Raw genomic sequence first — 17,734 nt, 5'->3', positions numbered from 1 at the left:
GGCGACAGAGCAGGACAGGTGACATCAAGCATCTATGGACATCAAGGACTAACCTGTATATGTGTATGCCTAGGCCTTTTGACAGTTCCAAAAAATAAAAATAAAGTCCTTACGACGACTCCTTATTTTAGTTTTTTGTTTCCAGTTTTAGTGCCACCGATGAAATTATTTAACAACTTTTAAAAAGTATTTTGGGCCCTTTCTTTAACTTTTTAGAGGTGACAGAAAACAAGGAGAGATATTCAGGGGGAATGACCAAAAGTGCCACCACCCCTTCCTATAACTACCATAGTATAGCAACAATATAAAAAGGTTCCATAAAAGATTTCCTTAAAAAATTACTAAAAGTAAAACTTATAATGGGCAGTAATAATTTAATATATATATATATATATATATATATATATATATATATATATATATATATATATATATGTATGTATATATGTTGTGTATATATATATATATATATATATATATATATATATATATATATATATATATATATATATATATATATATATATATATATATATAATATATATATCGGAAGTACTCTAATTCTATTCCAGGAGGGTTCTAGTGTGTAACACTTAGGATATTGCTAAACACACAGTAATGATGTCACTTGGCTTGTAGGCCTATCAGCTATACAAAATGGGAATAAGTGAAGTTCCAGTCATCTTCCTCAAATTTTACTGTAGCCTACAACAGTGAATCTTTCTATATCTGTTTTTCTGTTTTTATATTTTCCTATTCTTTTGTAAAGTCTTGATGCTGTGTTAGGATACCCTTTATCTTCCCATAACAAGTCCAAATTAAGACTCTAATAACTGCTCCAAACATCCTTATTTTATTATAGAATTGCAAAACACAGCATATAGGCCTACATATATATATATATATATATATATATATATATATATATATATATATATATATATTTTTTTTTTTTTTTTTTTTTTTGTTTTAACCACAAAAAACAAAATCAGGAAATTGATGTATTATTTTCTATAAATAGGCTAAAATCCATAGATATAGAACATAACATAACATGTTCTATATCTATGCTAAAATCTATAATTAATATGGCTTATTAGTAAACAAACCTGATACAAACATTTTAAAAAGATTCTGTATGTAATATATCTACAAAACTGCAACTTCTTGTAATGCATTAATTCATAGAGCATTCGCTAACTGTTTTTTTCTGAACAACATTGGTTGAATGTGAGAAATAGAGACAAGGATCTTGACAGATGATCAGGAGATGGCTACTTCGACCCTGGTAAGGAGACAAGCTAAGCTTCTGGATTTGTCTCCCAATCGGTTGTATCTGAAAAATAAAAATAAAATAAAAGAATTACTCTTCATGCAGGAAATAGAATAATGTACGAAAAGTGAAAGAACCTTATAACTGCTTAATATATCTAACTGCTCTCTAAAACCACTTACATATTAGGCTCTAATCCCATCACAATAATACAGCTTTTTATACTAAATATAACAACTCTCATCTTACTGCATTTGTTTAGTCTTTACAGATTGTACCTGTCATTTTCGTTCCCTCCTTGGTCTCAGCTGGAACACCGATCCCATACTCGTTTTCCCCGGTGACTCGGAAGAAGTAGATTCCTCCTTCCTCCAGGTCAGACACCTTGTAGGACAGTCGGCGGCATTTGTCCGTGAGTTTTGTCCAACCTTTCCTGCTGATGTCCCTTATATCTACAAGGTAGTTCTTTACAGGGGCTCCTCCCTCATTCTCAGGGATGTCCCAGGTAACAGTGGCAGTGTTCTTGGTCACATCTTTAACTGCTACGTGAGTTGGCTGACCAGGTGAATCCAAAACCCTCACATTCAGCGTCAATGAGGCAGATCCAGCAACGTTTTGCAGTTTGACTATGTATTTGCCAGAGTCATCGCGTGTTGCTCCTTCCACTGTGATAGAGGTGACAGAGCTGCTGGTGTTGATCATTCCTCTGACTCTCAGATCTACATCTGCTTTGTCCCAAGTTACGCTAGGAACAGGCTTGCCTGTGAAAGGCACAGTCAAAGTAAAGGAGCTGCCATCTTTAACAAGCAGGGTCTTCCTAATATCTGTGCTAACATCAAACCTGGGCTCCTCCTCTCTCTCCATGGCCACTTCAGGATCTGTTTCAGGACTGGGCTCGCTGATGCCAATCTTGTTTATGGATCTGACAATAAAAACATATTCTGTCCCTGATGTGAGTCCAGTTACTGTAAACTCTGTTTTATCTGTGTTATGAACACCAACAGTCCAGTCGTCTTCTGCTGATTTTCTGAATTCAACATTGTACCCTGTTACTGGTGCTCCACCATCAAACAGTGGCTTGTTCCATGACAGAGTGATGGAGGACCTGGATGAATCGATTATGATGGGTTTTGCAGGAGGGCAAGGGAGAAACTTTGGATCCTCGGCCAGTGTGAGTGGGCACGGGAGACTGGGTTCACTTAGCCCAGCAGCATTCTCAGCAAAGACTCTGAATTCATACTCACATCCCTCGTACAGCCCAGAGGCTTTGACTCGTAGGTCATAGACAGGCTTCTTGTTAAAACGAACCCAACGGACACCCTGCTTCTCTCTCTTCTCAATGATGTAACCGCTGATGCGGCTACCGCCATCAGAGGCAGGTCTCTTCCAGCAGATAGTCATAGCTTCACTGGTTGCACTGGTGACCTCAACATCAGTCGGAGCAGATGGGGTGGTAAAGGGATCCATGGCCTTGATGGGCTCACTTTCCAAAGTCTCACCTTCCCCGTATTTGTTCACTGCTCTCACCCTAAACAGGTATTCATTCCCTTTGAGTAGCTTGGTTATTTTGCAGGTAGTTGCCATCATGTCATCGTACACCAGGGTCCAGGCTACACGGCTGGTTTCACACTTTTCAACAATGTAGTGCATAATCTCAGCACCGCCAGTCTCATTAGGGGGTCCCCATGACAGGGTGCATTTCTCTGCTGAGAGTCCAGACACTGCTAGAGGTCCAGCAGGTGGGCCAGGCCTGTCCAGGACCTTGCAGGTGATAGCCTTAGATGTGGAACCACCTGCACTCTGTAGGGTCAGAATATACTGTCCAGAGTCTTTCCTAACACATTCTCTGATACGTAGAGAGGTATGCATCTTTGTTGCAGTTATCTCAACCCGTCCCTTAGTGCCGATATTTCTACCATTCTTTGACCAAAACACTGTAGGGTTGGGGCGGCCAGAGATGTCAGCATCTATTTTTAGGAGGTCTCCTGCTTTGACAACCACCACCTGTCTAAATTTGTCCTCCAAGATAATTTTGGGTGGCTCCACATCATGCTTTACTGTAACTGGTCCGGTGGTTTCAGAGGGCGCACTGAAGAGCTCAGCTGCATTCTTTGCAATCACGCGAAATTCATACTGTTCACCCTCTGTTAGGCCTGTCACTTCCAAGAAGGTGTCCAGTAAGTTGGTGAAGTTGCACTTAAGCCAGCAACTATTTGGCAGCTCTATACGCTCAACAATGTACCCTGTTATTTTAGCCCCACCATCATATTCTGGTCTGTCCCAGGAGAGGGAAACTGAGCTGTTAGTTATATTGGTGACTGTGAGGTTGTATGGGGGATCACACTGGTCTCTTGCTGCTACAGGCTCAGATGCCTTACTGCATGGTCCAACACCAGCCATGTTCTCAGCACAGACCCGGAACTCATACATCAGACCTTCTTCAACACTTGTTACCTTGAATTGGATGTCAGTCACTGGGTTTCTGTTTAACTTTGTCCACAAAATACTGCTTTGATCTTTGCATTCAATATGATAACCAATAATAGGGCTGCCACCGTCACTGTCTGGCTTGCTCCATGCAACCACCATGACAGACTTTGAGGCACTAACAACACAGAGATTAATCGGTGGACCAGGGGGCTTAAAGGGATACTGTGCAACAACAGGTTCAGACTCAACAAAGTGGCTTTTGCCGTAGCGATTCTCTGCAGCAATACGAAACTGATATTCAGCGCCCTGTGTCAGACGGGAAATCTTGATAGATGTTCTGGCAACTGTCGCTGACACATTCTGCCATATTGTGCTGCCTGTATCTCTCTTCTCAACCACATAATTACTGATTTGACATCCGCCAGTATAATGTGGGGGCTGCCACAACAAACAGATAAAGTCAGCACTCACTTCAGCCACACTGAGGTCACTTGGTGGTCCAGGTCTTTCAAAAACATTAACAAATATTTCAGCAGATGTGGTTCCAGTCAAGTTGGTCAGGGTCACCTCATAAACGCCAACATCTATTCTGCTTGCATCTTTGATAATGATCTGAGATGATGCGTCAGATGTGTGCACATTTACTCTGCTTGTTTCTTTCAGCAAGTTGCCATCTTTCTTCCATGCTACTGTTGGTGGTGGTACACCCTTGAATGGAACATCAATCTTTAAATCATGTCCTGCCTTCACACTGAATGCATTGGAAAGCAAGTTAATAATGGGCTCAACACTAGTATCCTTTACTGTAACAGGTGCCAAAAGGAACTTTGGCTCACTTTTCCCCTTTTCATTCACAGCACTCACTCTAAAGAAATACTCCTTTCCCTTTACCAGCCCATTAATAGTTCCTTCCAGTGCTTTACTCTCTGAACACATTATCCACGAGTCATCTCCATTAGCCTGCATTTCTATGATATAACGTATGATTTTGCTTCCTCCATCATTGTCAGGCTTCTCCCAAGAGAGTCTTGCACTATTGCAAGTAACATCACTGAGTGTGATTTTGCCAGGAGGCAGAGGAGCCTCAGACACTTTAACAGCCTCAGTGGTCTCTACTGCTAGTCCAGTGCCAAACTCGTTCACAGCCAGAACACGGAAATAATAGAAGCTCCCTTCCTGGAGATTGTCAATCTTGTATGAGTTTCTCACACAGTTGCTGCAGACGCTTGTGAATGCCTTCCTGGCCTCCTCTCGCTTTTCTATGATGTAATGCAAAATCTTTTCTCCTCCGTCAATGAGAGGTGCCTCCCAGGAGATGGACACAGAGTTCCTTTTTGCATCATTTACCTTTAAGTTGGTTGGCGCACTGGGAGAGTCCAAAACTTTGACATTGATAAATGCTGATTTAGAGCCATTGCAGTTCTCGGCCATCAACACATACTTTCCTGTGTCATTTCTGTTGACATTCTCAATTACTAACTCTGTGTAGGAGCTTGTGGACTCAATTAGAGCACGCTCACTGACAGTGCCACCTTCCTTTGACCATTTAACCTCAGGGTCTGGCCTTCCTCTGATGGTGACACGGAGACGTAATGTGGAACAGGCTCGAACACTGACAATCTTCCTCAAAGTAGTGTCCAACTCAATCTCAGGGGCCTCCAGTTTTTCAGCAGCTACCACAGACCCAGGTAGATCCACATGATCTCCAACTCCAGCAGCATTCATCGCATGTATGCGGAAATTGTACTCTGCATTTTCTCTCAGTCTCTTCACAGTGTAGTTTGTACCCTCTACACCTGTGCTTGGTGTACATGTGATCCACTCATCTTCTGCTGCTTCCTTCATCTCAATTACAAATCCACTGATGTCTGCTCCACCATCATAGATGGGCTTTGACCAGGTCAGAGACACAGTACTACTGCAATAGTCTGTCACTTTAGGGTTGGTTGGTGGACCAGGTGGGTAAGTTGCTTCACATACTTTTATATACTCACTTGGTTCACTGGGTGGACCCACACCAGCAGCATTCTCTGCTAATACTCTAAACTGATAGCAATGTCCCTCTGTGAGCCCTGTGCATCTGAAACGCAAGTCATTTAGTCTTCTCTTGTTGCATTTAGTCCACCTAATGCCCTCTTTGTCACATTTCTCCAGGATGTAGCCATCAATCTCTGAGCCTCCATCAGTCTCTGGCCTTTCCCATGATAGCACTATACAGTCACCAGTCACAGCGCTGGCTGTAGGGGTAGAAGGTGCACTAGGTGTTGTAAAAGGGTTTTGTGCAATGAAGGGTTCTGATTCCATAAATTCACCCACACCAAATTTATTTACAGCAGCAATTCTAAATATATACTCTTTACCAGGCACCAGTTTTGTCACTTTGTAACTGACCGCTTCAACCTGAGGGTCAACCCCTGTCCATGTAACACGGCTAGTCTCCCTTTTTTCAATGATGTAGTGGGATACACTGGCACCACCATCATTTAAAGGTGGGTTCCAGTGAAGATTACACTTCTCTGCACTGACAACTTTCACCTTCAGAGGTCCACATGGAGGACCAGGTCTGTCCAGGACCTTCACATGAACTGGGATAGATGTAGTTCCACCAATATTACTGAGGCTCAAGACAAAGTGTCCCCCATCTACTCGTGCACAGTCCCTGACGGTCAGAGTTGTGTGTGTGAGGGTGTTTTTGACCTCCATTCTCTGTGTAGCTTTTTCAATTTCTTTTCCATCCTTCAGCCATGTTACTGACGGGAGGGGCTTCCCAAAGTAATCAGCATCAATAACAAATGTCTCACCAGCCTGAACAACAGTAGTACTCTTGTACTTAGGATCAATGAAAGCTGTGGGTCCTTCAATAACGTCCTGAGCGATGATGGTTACACTTTCTGAAGGTGTGCTCCAAACTCCAGCACCATTCTTAGCAGTTACTCTAAACTCATAATTCTGGCCTCCTGTCAGACCTGTGATTGTGAACTGATTCTCAATAACATTGGTGAAGTTTGCCTTCATCCATCTGCCATCTGGGAGCTCCCTTTTTTCAACAATGTAGCCTGTAATGGTGCTTCCTCCATCATACCTGGGTTTTGCCCACTGAAGTGTGATGTTCTCTCGAGTAATGACAACAGCTTCAAGTTTACCAGGTGGACCACAGGGGTCTCTTGCCACATAGCATTCAGATATCCTGCTAGATGGGCTGAGTCCAGCAATGTTCTCAGCAAAGACTCTGAATTCATACTCAATGCCTTCCTCCAGTCCACTTGTTTTGAAGCGAGCATCAGGTGTAACAAGTTTGTTCAGCTTGGTCCATAAAATGCTGTTCTTCTCTTTGCGTTCGAGATGATAGCCGATAATGGGGCTGCCTCCATCTTTGGCTGGAGGCTCCCATTCAACCACCATGCTGTACTTTGTCACTGTGGACACAAATGGGGTGCCAGGAGCAGTGGGCACACTAAAAGGATATTGTGCAATTACAATAGGAGAGGTGATTGCAGTACTCTTTCCATACCTATTTTCTGCAAATACTCTGAATTGGTATTCGCTTCCCGTCTTCAGTTTGGTGACTTTAATAGTGGTTCTTACTGTCGTTGCTGACACAGTCTGCCAATCTGTACTTAGAGTTTCCCGTTTCTCCACTACGTAGTTGTCTAGCTGGCAGCCTCCTGTGTATTCTGGCGGCTCCCAGGAAATGGTAACGTAGTCAGAACTAATCTCATCAATCCTCATCGGCCCTGTGGGTGGGTCTGGCTTTTCAAGAACAACCACAGTGATTTCTCCTGTATATTTTCCAGCACTGTTGCTTGCTGTGATAGAGTATTGACCAGAGTGCTCCTTGGCAGCATGTCTGATATTAAGAACTGTTAATGATGATGTATTAGAGATCTCCAGCCTTGATGTCTCTTTTACTGCATGACCATCTCTTTTCCATTCAATCTTTGGTGCTGGGTGCCCAACCACTGGGATCTGTACTTTCAGATCTTCACCGTTCTTGACAGTAAATGTGCCAAAAGTTATCTGGAGTTTTGGCTTAATAGCATTTTCCTTATCGGTGACAGTGCCAGATTGGTCCTCAAGGTTGTGCTCTCTGTTCTCTGCAGAAGTGGTAGGCTGACCTAATGTGAAGGGGAGGGGGGGGGGGGCATCAAATATTTAGAACATCATCTGTGATCTGTGATCATCTGGGATCACTGTGCAAAGTCAGACTAATTATACAAAAGCCATATGTCATGTGATATGACAACTTAATCTGTTACTTTTTAAATGCATTTGAGTTATTAATACACAATCTGTTGAGTGAACCCATGTTTAAATATGAATAACTTTTTTCAGGACTTCCAACTGCATCTCACAATAATAACACCATCAGGAGAGGTTTAAAGCCTCAAAAAAGTAAAAAGTAATCGGAACTTAGATACACTTTAATGATGAGTTGTATACAAGGTAGGTATGTTTATTGCATCTAACTGTAATTGTTATTCATTTAAACATGATTTAAAACCATTAAAATCATTTTAAAATGTTAAGGAAAGTATTAATATCTAGACAACACAGTGATCAGATGAATACATGACATACCTTGGACAATGACTGTGAGGTGTGACTTGGAATCCTTTGCTGTTAGCGCTGCATTAGTATCTGCTGTCATATTTATATTTAGAGTGTGAGCTTTATCTTCTGCTTTCTTTCCCGCCTACAAAAGAGAATAGTGCAAAACTGTCAGAGAAGATGACATTAAAGACTAGCTAAAACAACCAGGGCAACATGTTTCCTTTTTTCTAAGACTGTTATGTCTTTTAGAGTCATGTTTTTATACTGGTTTCTAGTTTTACTTTTACTGACCTGACCCAAAATGAACTTCCCTTTGTGGACAATAAATAATATAGTCTATCTTAGTAAGAGTGAAGTGTTGGTAACAGAAACTGTTGATGGTGTTAAAAATAACTAGAGGCATGGTAGACCAGACTGCCATCTGTTCTACCAAACAGATACAACTCTATTATTAACTAGTAAAGCTCTCATAAGGTTGAAACCATTTCACTTCAGTAAGAAACAAAAAAAAACATTTATCAAATAGTTCTTAGATGCCCCCTAATCTTTCTTTATATTTCAATAACTTAAGATATCATTGTTTACAATAGTATTACATTTTCAAACACAACTCTACTTACTTCATTCTTGCTGCCTTCCATCGTTTCTCTCACTTGATGAAAATAATTCAGCTATTTCAGTTTACCGGTTGGTAAAGATGTATCAACTGCGATGAGCCCCCAAACTCTGTGGCAGACGTTCACAACTCTGCCAATCACTGCCTTCTTTATCGCCCAAAGTATGCAGAGACTAAAATAACCATGATGTCTGATTGGTCAGCTGCTCATTCTTTCAAAGTTAGTTGAGCCTCCATGGATCAGCTAGGAAAAACTGGAAAGTTGCCTTACAGTCAAATATTGCACGCATACTATTCCAGTTACAGGGGGATTTACCATGGCTTTACCGTTTAGATATTCTAGCTATGTGTGCCTGTTCATGGGGGGTTGGTTGGGTTATATGTGAACACTTACTCCTAAAACAAATGATCAGTAACAGTGGTGGAATGTAACTTCATTTACTAATTTACACATGCACACATTTGAGTATTTTTTTCATTTTATGTTCAAAGGCAAATATTGTACTCTACTACATGTATCTGATTTATAGCTATAGTAACTGGTTACTTTTCAAATCAAAGTATGTAGACAGAAAAGTTTGTAGAAAGAAAGTTTTTGTAATTGTAAATCCCATGTAAGAGACTGGAATTAAATAGACTGTTTGGGATAGCTGAATGAGAGAAGTTCTATAAGGAAAGTGACAGACATTTTACTCTGATTGATTGTGATTTAGATGTAGAGACGAGAGAAGGCATATGACATGCTATGGAGGGACGGGCTGATGGTCAAGTTGCACAGGATGGGAATTGGAGGAAACATGTTTAATTGGATTGTGGACTTTCTGAGGGGGAGAAGCATCCAGGTTTAAGTGGGAGCTGAGTTGTCAAGCAAGCATATAGTAGAGAATGGGACACCTCAGGAGTGTGTTGTTAGTCCTACTTTATTCTCCGTTATGATAAATGATATTTTTGCAAATATACCAGAGGGTATAGGAAGATCTCAGTTTGCTGATGATGGGGCCCTGTGGAAAAGAGGGAGAAATGTGGGGCATGTAGTCAACGAAATACAGGAAGGAGTTTGACAGGTGCAGCAATGGGGCATTAAATGGGGATTTAAGTTCTTAGTGGAGAAAACAAAGTTCATGCTTTTTACAAAAAAGAGAATTAGAGAAGATAATTGTTGTGGTTGTGTATATTTCTGTTGTGGTTGTGTATATTTCTGTTGCTGTTTTGTATATTATTGAGATGTTTGTTTCCTTCTCCTGTTGTTCCATTGTGATTGGGTATAGTTTGTTTGTACCCTTGTTGTCTAGTGTTGTCAAGTTTCTGTATTTAGTTGGTTTCATGTTAGTTGTTCCCATTCCCTGTGTTATTTTGAAAGGTTGTTTGTTTCCCCTTGTGATGTATAGTTTTACTTTCTGTGCTTTCCCGCCCTTGCGATTACCTGATGTTTTCCACCTGTTCCCCAGCCCTTGTATCACCTGCTACTTGTTACCTCGTTACCTAGTTTATTTAGCTCCCTGAGTTTCCTTTGTTCCTTGTCAGATCGTCTTGTGTTGCTTCCCTGTTCCTTGTGTTTCTTCCTGCGTGTGTCAGTTTGCTCCTACCTGTGTTTTGCCCGTCAGTTTTTGATTTTGTGAGTTTTCCAGTCTTTGTACTGCCGCTTTTTTGCTGTAATAAATTCCTGAGTTCAAACCATCTCCTGCCTACCTGCCTCAACCTGCGTTTGGGTCCTCTACCTTCCAGCCACGTTACAGATGAGGTTAAATTGTATGGAAGTACACTTAAGAGAGTAGAGAGTTTTCGGTTTTTTGGGAATATATTTTGACCTTAAATTAACATGGAGCGAACGTGAGACAGGTGGAAAATAAATGTAAAAAAAGTGATCAGCGTCATGAGATGTCTTGCAGGGGTAAAATGGGGACCTGACTTTGAAGCAATGAAATATGTGTATATAGCTCTAATCAGGTCAAGGTTGGACTATGGAAGTGCAGTATAATGGGTCGGCTGCCAAATCTGTGCTTGCAAGCCTGGATAGGATTCAGGCTCGGGCTTTGAGAATGTTTCTGGGGGCAGTTCGAACATCACCAGTGTGCGCCTTGCAAGTTGAGGCAGGAGAAATGCCATTAGAGCTCTGTCAACATAAACTGAGGGCAAATTACTGGATACATTTGAGGGGACATGAAGAGGCTCAGCCAGCAAAAAGTGTAATTAAATAAATGTAAATATTCATACAAATGAATGAATTGGTTAAATAAATATATTAAATATATTAAAAGTTTTTACTTTTACTTATTTTGTGGTACTTTTATTTCATAAGTCCACATTTATTTTAAGACATTTATTTCATAAATCCACATTTATTTATTTCTGTGGACTTTTATTTCCTAATGCCACATTTATTGATTTCCCTCTCTATTTATTTCCAGTTCTTATATGAAAATCAGGGGTGTGGCTATCTCTCACATTCAGAACTGAGCCCTGGGCAAAAAAAGGCTGTCTAAGTGAGAGTGCGGACGTAAAGGAAGACATTGGTGGGCTCCGAGACAGCATGCTATCATTAGCAGATCAAATTGATCAACATGGTTTATCAGCAGATACTATTTTGGCACATATTGAAGAATGTTTGGAAATAGGGTGGATACGTGCTCTTCAAGAAATATACATAGAAGACAAAGTTTAAAATTGTTTAAGACTGATTGAAGATGTCTAAGTCCAAGAAGTCAACGTTACCGCTGGTAGTACAAGCACAGGTGCTGTTTGCTCGCCTCTGGATATTGCAGGTAACATGCAGGATAACTTTGTGTTTTCTGATCCTTTTAATATATTTATTTAACTAATTGATTCATTTATATATCAATATCTACATGTATTTCATTATTTATGTATTTATTATTTATTTCATAATCTATTTCAAATGCATATTTATCTATTCATGTATTTATTCATTTATTTAATATTGAATAAAACGACATTCCATAGGAAAGAGCATTGTGTGGAAGTAAATAAAAAGGCAACAAAAGGGAAGACATTTATATAACATCCAAACAGTGTTGGTAATGTAAGGAGAGGAGGAGGAAATAGGAGACAGTCATTACCAGACTGAGAATTGGGCATACTTATTTAAAGGGGAACTATGCAGTTTGTTTTAGCTTAATTTACCTTAACTGAACAGCTTCGGAGTCATTGGAATGGTTATATGACTATTTTCGAGTTGAATGGAGGTCGTCTTGTTTCCCCCTAGTGCCCATGGATGTAGGCCTATTAAGAGAACTGGATACAGCGTTCAGCGGGAAGCCCCGTTCATTCCAATGAGAGTGCTCAAAAGCGCATAAAGCAATCATGGAGCTCGGATCTTCTGCGTTGACTGCGCTCGTTCATGAGTTTCTCTCTTGTGTCTCTTACAGTTGGTGAACTCATGAACTCGCCGTTTCATTGTATAAAATATTCACTAAGGTTAAACATTGTTTTTTCATTGTTCCTGATCGTTTACATGCTTTTCTAAATAAACGAAGGATGTATTTAGACAACCAAGGAGATGTAATTATTATGTCGTGCTACTAGCTAGCTACTAAGGTTAGCCTGCAGTTTCGTGAACAGAGCTTCTCTTAATAACAACCATGGCTTCATCTCTCTTCCATGTTACAGGCTTTACAGCATACATACCATGGATGTATTAAAAGAACACATGGTGAATTACAACCATTAGCGTTAGCATTATCCATTATTACAGCTACAGGACCTCGGGAGAACAGTCATATGAGCATGCGCAGTGCCAATTGCTTGCGTCCATTATGTGCGTTCATCATGCCTAGTTTAATAACTCTGGATTCGGTGACTAGTAAATGTTAAAAATGTGACGTTTTAAACAAGGACCCAAGTGTTCAGCTGGTAAGTTGATGTACCCCAGAAAAAATTATCCGCTGAAATATAGAAGTTTCTTTCGCAATGCAAAGTCTATGTGAAAAGTATTTCTGGGCCATGGGGGGCAGCCACCCTTATCTGCTAAGCCCATGGTGGCTTTAAGATATGGCGCTCTTCCTGGTGGCTTGCTAACGCCTGTGAGTGGAAAAACCACCCTTGCTTCGGCACTGCACACATACGCCCATTCAGCAACCGGCTAACAAAGTAGTAGTGATGCAGTTTTTCACACTATCGTCATGGCTGAGCCGGCAAAAAAGAAGCAGAAAGCTAGTCGCATTGTCGGAGGAACAGAGAAAGAGGCAGACTGACCGAGCGAGGACTCAGACACAAGCAAACATAGGAGCTGCCAAATATCTATTTCAAAGCTGTATGGGGAGCACTATAGAGAAACCTGTGAGCAAAAACAGCGAAGAAAGGGCAAAAACTGCATAGCGCCCCTTTAAATAGTAGCCTACTCCTTTCATCATGGGGAAGCATCCAACAGGGTTGTGTAATAGATGTCAAAAACAAGAAACTGTGCAATATGTTTTAATTAAATGTAGGAAATACAGTATACAGTACAGGCCAAAAGTTTGGACACATCTTCTCATTCAATGCATTTTCTTTATTTTCATGACTATTTACATTGTAGATTCTCACTGAAGGCATCACAACTATGAATGAACACATGTGGAATTATGTACTTAACACAAAAGCGGGAAATAACTGAAAACATGTCTTATATTTTAGATTCCTCAAAGTAGCCACCCTTTGCTTTTTTGATAGGGCTGCAAACCCTTGGTGTTCTCTCAATGAGCTTTATGAGGTAGTCACCTGAAACGGTTTTCACTTCACAGGTGTGCCTTGTCAGGGTTAATTAGTGGAATTTATTCCCTTATTAATGGGGTTGGGACCATCAGTTGTGTTGTGCAGAAGTCAGGTTGATACACAGCCCTATTGGACAACTGTTAGAATTCATATTATGGCAAGAACCAATCCGCTAAGTAAAGAGAAACGAGTGGCCATCATTACTTTAACAAATGAAGGTCAGTCAGTCCGGAAAATTGCGAAAATTTTTAATGTGTCTCCAAGTGCAGTCGCAAAAACCATCAAGCGCTACAACGAAACTGGCTCACATGAGGACCGCCCCAGGAAAGGAAGACCAAGAGTCACCTCTGCTGCTGAGGATAAGTTCATCCGAGTCACCAGCCTCAGAAATCGCAAGTTAACAGCAGCTCAGATTAGAGACCAGATGAATGCCACACAGAGTTTTAGCAGCAGACACATCTCCAGAACAACTGTTAAGAGGATCGCGAATCAGGCCTTCATGGTCAAGTAGCTGCTAGGAAACCACTGCTAAGGAGAGGCAACAAGCAGAAGAGATTTGTTTGGGCCAAAGACACAAGGAATGGACATTAGACCAGTGGAAATATGTGCTTTGGTCTGATGAGTCCAAATTTGAGATCTTTGGTTCCAACTGCTGTGTCTTTGTGCGACACCGAGAAGGTGAACGGATGGATTCTACATGCCTGGTTCCCACTGTGAAGCATGGAGGAGGAGGTGTGATGGTGTGGGGCTGCTTTGCTGGTGACACTGTTGGGGATTTATTCAAAATTGAAGGCATACTGAACCAGCATGGCTACCACAGCATCCTGCAGCAACATGCCATCCCATCCGGTTTGCGTTTAGTTGGACCATCATTTATTTTTCAACAGGACAATGACCCCAAACACACCTCCAGGCTGTGTAAGGGCTATTTGACCAAGAAGGAGAGTGATGGAGTGCTGTGCTAGATGACCTGGCCTCCACAGTCACCGGACCTGAACCCAATCGAGATGGTTACGGGTGAGCTGGACCGCAGAGTGAAGGCAAAAGGGCCAACAAGTGCTAAGCATCTATGGGAACTCCTTCAAGACTGTTGGAAAACCATTTCAGGTGACTACCTCTTGAAGCTCAAGAGAATGCCAAGAGGGTGCAAAGCAGTAATCAGAGCAAAGGGTGGCTACTTTGAAGAAACTAGAATATAAGACATGTTTTCAGTTATTTCACACTTTTTTGTTAAGTACATAATTCCACGTGTTCATTCATAGTTTTGATGCCTTCAGTGAGAATCTACAATGTAAATAGTGAAAATAAAGGAAACGCATTGAATGAGAAGGTGTGTCCAAACTTTTGGCCTGTACTGTATGTTAGAGAGAAGGACAATGATAGAGGGAATGAGAAGAGCAGGACTGAGGGGAAATGGATTGGGAAACATACTGGAATGTGGAGGAGATGAACAAGGCAGGAGATATCTGATTAGTTTTTTAACGGTAGCTGAGTTGTTGAACAGAATCTGAGTAAACTGACAACTGTAGGTGAAATGTGACACCAGTAGTTGGCGGTAGTGCAACGCAATGGATGCAAACCGCCGTTAAAATACATAGAGGAAGAAGACACCAATAAACACCGACGAAGAAGAACACGCGCAACTGAGGAAACTAACTAGCAAGAAAACCGGTGCTAATCGTTCTCGTAATTCATTCATGGTGCCTAAGATCCTTTATCTTTGGTGGTGCTAATACACCCATGGGGAAAACGGATAAAAAAAGGCGTTAAATCATTTTAAAAGGCGTTAAATCTGTGTTGACATCTTTGTTTCAAGACGCTGACTTTATGCTGTCAAAATAAAAACAAGGTGAGTAACGTTACACTCGTAACTCATGCTTGTGTTATGGGCAAACAAACAAGCTGCAGCTTAGACTACTTGCTTGCTTTGTATTATGTAACGTTACAGTTGACTTACGCTATTAGTTTCTGTCACAACTATGTCAGTATCAGTGGTGAACGTTAAGTAACGTTAGTTACATCTACTGTAGGATACTGTTCCTAAGTAATTTGAAGTAACGTTATCGGTGCTTAAGTATTTATACTGTATGTTGCTTAATAGGCCCAACTTAACTTGTACTACTCTACAATGCAGGGAGGAATGTTATACTTTTTCCTCCACTACATTAGTTTTACAGCTATAGTTACTAGTTACTTTGCATAAAATATATGGAAACACACAGTCTATGTCCAGCCAGAGCTTTGGGAAGTTTTATTGACTATATAATTAATTGATTTATAATCATGGGTGGACTGAACATTAAGTCAGTAATCGTTATTTGCAGCCATATCCACAGACTACTCATGTGACCTGGCTTTCTGTCTGATGATTCAGCAGAATGACACCTAAAAGACCTACAATAGTGAACCCTATTGTCGAATCTCATGCCTTTCTGCCTCACTGTTCAACTGCAGATCCAACCATGCTGCTCCAGTTTGTGTATAGCACCCGGGACTTTGTCAGAGATGTGCATCGGAGCAGTGGAAACAGACTTGGGATTGGATCACTGCCAGCAAAGTTTGACACGACCATCCATGCCGGCTGGACAGACAGAATGAACAGGGGACTCTTCCGCTACCATCTGGGTGATTTACAAACGCGTATCCTGTCGGGCCCGCATGGCTATGTGGCCCAGCTTAATATTCAAAGAGGAATAGAGAGAAGAAAGCCTCAGGAGATACTTAGCGTTCAGCAGGAGTTCAATGCCAAGCAGTTTAATTTTAACAAAATCAATCCAGAAGAAATCATTTTTGAGATGATAAAGGACGTTGAGGGAGGCAAAGAAAAGGGACAGTTGCATGAACCCTGCAGGATGGTCGTGCTGGTCAATGTCAGCCCTTTGGAGTTCGGACATTGTCTCTTTGTTCCAGATCCTTCACGCTGTTTGCCACAGGTCCTGACATGCTTCACCATTCAGGTTGGTATTGAATCTGTGCTCCTGAGCTCCGATCCTGGCTTCCGTGTGGGGTTCAATAGTCTTGGAGCATTTGCGTCCGTCAATCATTTACACCTACATGGGTATTACCTGGATCATGAGCTCAAGATAGAATCTATGCCAGTGAAGCCTCTGGTTCCTGAAAAGGGGTTTTATCGCTTGTTGGACTTTCCTGCAGGCTTTTTGTTTTACACAGAATCAGAGTGGGTGGAGAAAGTTGCCGGAGCCATCTGTCAAGTCACAGACTTTCTTGTGGACGCTAATATTGCTCACAACCTGTTCTTGACTAGAGGATGTCCGCCCTGTGATCGCACACAGAACCAAAAGGATCGCTGTTCAAGAAAAGGTGTTCGTATTGCTGTATGGCCCAGAACATCATGCTTCGGTGCCAAGGAGGAATCTGCCTTCAATGTTGCTCTCTGTGAGCTGGCTGGACATTTACCATTTAAGAACAAGGAGGACTATGAGCTCACAACTGAGAAAGATGTAATGGATGTCATCCAGAGGTATCTTCTGCCTGATGCAGAGTTTCGAACATTGGAACAGCAGCTTACTCGTCATTTGATGGATGTATAATGTATGGACATTAAAGCCTTTTTACATCCTGTGCCGGAGATCAAATGAACTAGGTCAGAAGCTTCAGAATCCGTTTAATATAACATTGGATGTGCACAATACCTTCTTATATATTTTAGAATATATATTTAATGGATGTACTTTATTCAAATTTCAAATAAAATGCCATAAGCATTTATCTAAATATGTTGTTTTTGTGATTTATTTAATAAGTTGTGTATATGAAGCAAGTCATTCAACACCATTGGGCTTGTCAAAGCAGGAGTGATCAATAACATAATTAATGGCTGCGTTCCGGTGTTCCGCCTTAAGGGGTTTGGCTGTTCATGCTGGCTTGCTGGCGTCGTTAAACCTGTGCTTTCCGTGTTTTACAGGATGACCCTGTTGACTTGGAGTTAAGTCTTAAAGCTGTGTTTCATTAATGTTTCAACATGCCACTTGGAGAGCAGAGAGGAAGTGGGCGGTGCAGGAGTGAAATGGAACACACCCAGCGCCGCCGCTCCCACCCTATGCTCCCACCACACGTTGTGCATAGGGCACAAAGTTCTGAGGCGGCACCAAAAAATATAATAATTATAATGCTGATATTATTTCAGTATAGAA

The 17,734-nt window shown here is 41.2% G+C and overlaps 2 protein-coding genes across 2 annotated transcripts; one reads left to right on the top strand and one right to left on the bottom strand.

Annotated features, from left to right (window-relative positions):
* Window positions 1-998: 998 nt before the first annotated feature.
* Window positions 999-9,000, bottom strand: LOC120564650 (titin-like). Its single transcript, XM_039809811.1, has 4 exons — window positions 8,875-9,000; window positions 8,282-8,396; window positions 1,552-7,818; window positions 999-1,336 (listed from the first exon to the last, which is right to left on the bottom strand). Exons 1-4 carry the CDS (start codon window positions 8,893-8,895, stop codon window positions 1,302-1,304), a joined length of 6,438 nt encoding a protein of 2,145 aa, XP_039665745.1. The 5' UTR covers window positions 8,896-9,000; the 3' UTR covers window positions 999-1,301.
* A 6,126-nt stretch (window positions 9,001-15,126) lies between these two features.
* gdpgp1 (GDP-D-glucose phosphorylase 1) lies at window positions 15,127-17,292 on the top strand. Its single transcript, XM_039807510.1, has 2 exons — window positions 15,127-15,429; window positions 16,035-17,292. The coding sequence occupies exon 2, from the start codon at window positions 16,043-16,045 to the stop codon at window positions 17,129-17,131; it is 1,089 nt and encodes a 362-aa protein (XP_039663444.1). The 5' UTR covers window positions 15,127-15,429; window positions 16,035-16,042; the 3' UTR covers window positions 17,132-17,292.
* The last annotated feature ends 442 nt before the right edge of the window (window positions 17,293-17,734 follow it).

Source organism: Perca fluviatilis, chromosome 8 (assembly GCF_010015445.1).
Source record: "Perca fluviatilis chromosome 8, GENO_Pfluv_1.0, whole genome shotgun sequence".
Classification (NCBI taxonomy): Eukaryota; Metazoa; Chordata; class Actinopteri; order Perciformes; family Percidae; genus Perca; species Perca fluviatilis.
The sequence above is the reverse complement of the archived record's forward strand: the minus strand, read 5'-3'. Positions and strand labels throughout refer to the sequence as shown.

Coding starts and splice junctions, on each gene's coding strand:
- LOC120564650 (XM_039809811.1), bottom strand. CDS start 8,895: ATGGAAGGCAGCAAGAATGAA. Junction 8,397..8,874: donor TGGAAGGCAGCAAGAATGAA/GTAAGTAGAGTT, acceptor TCTCTTTTGTAG/GCGGGAAAGAAAGCAGAAGA. Junction 1,337..1,551: donor GGAGGGAACGAAAATGACAG/GTACAATCTGTA, acceptor TTTATTTTTCAG/ATACAACCGATTGGGAGACA.
- gdpgp1 (XM_039807510.1), top strand. CDS start 16,043: ATGCTGCTCCAGTTTGTGTATAGCACCCGGGACTTTGTCAGAGATGTG.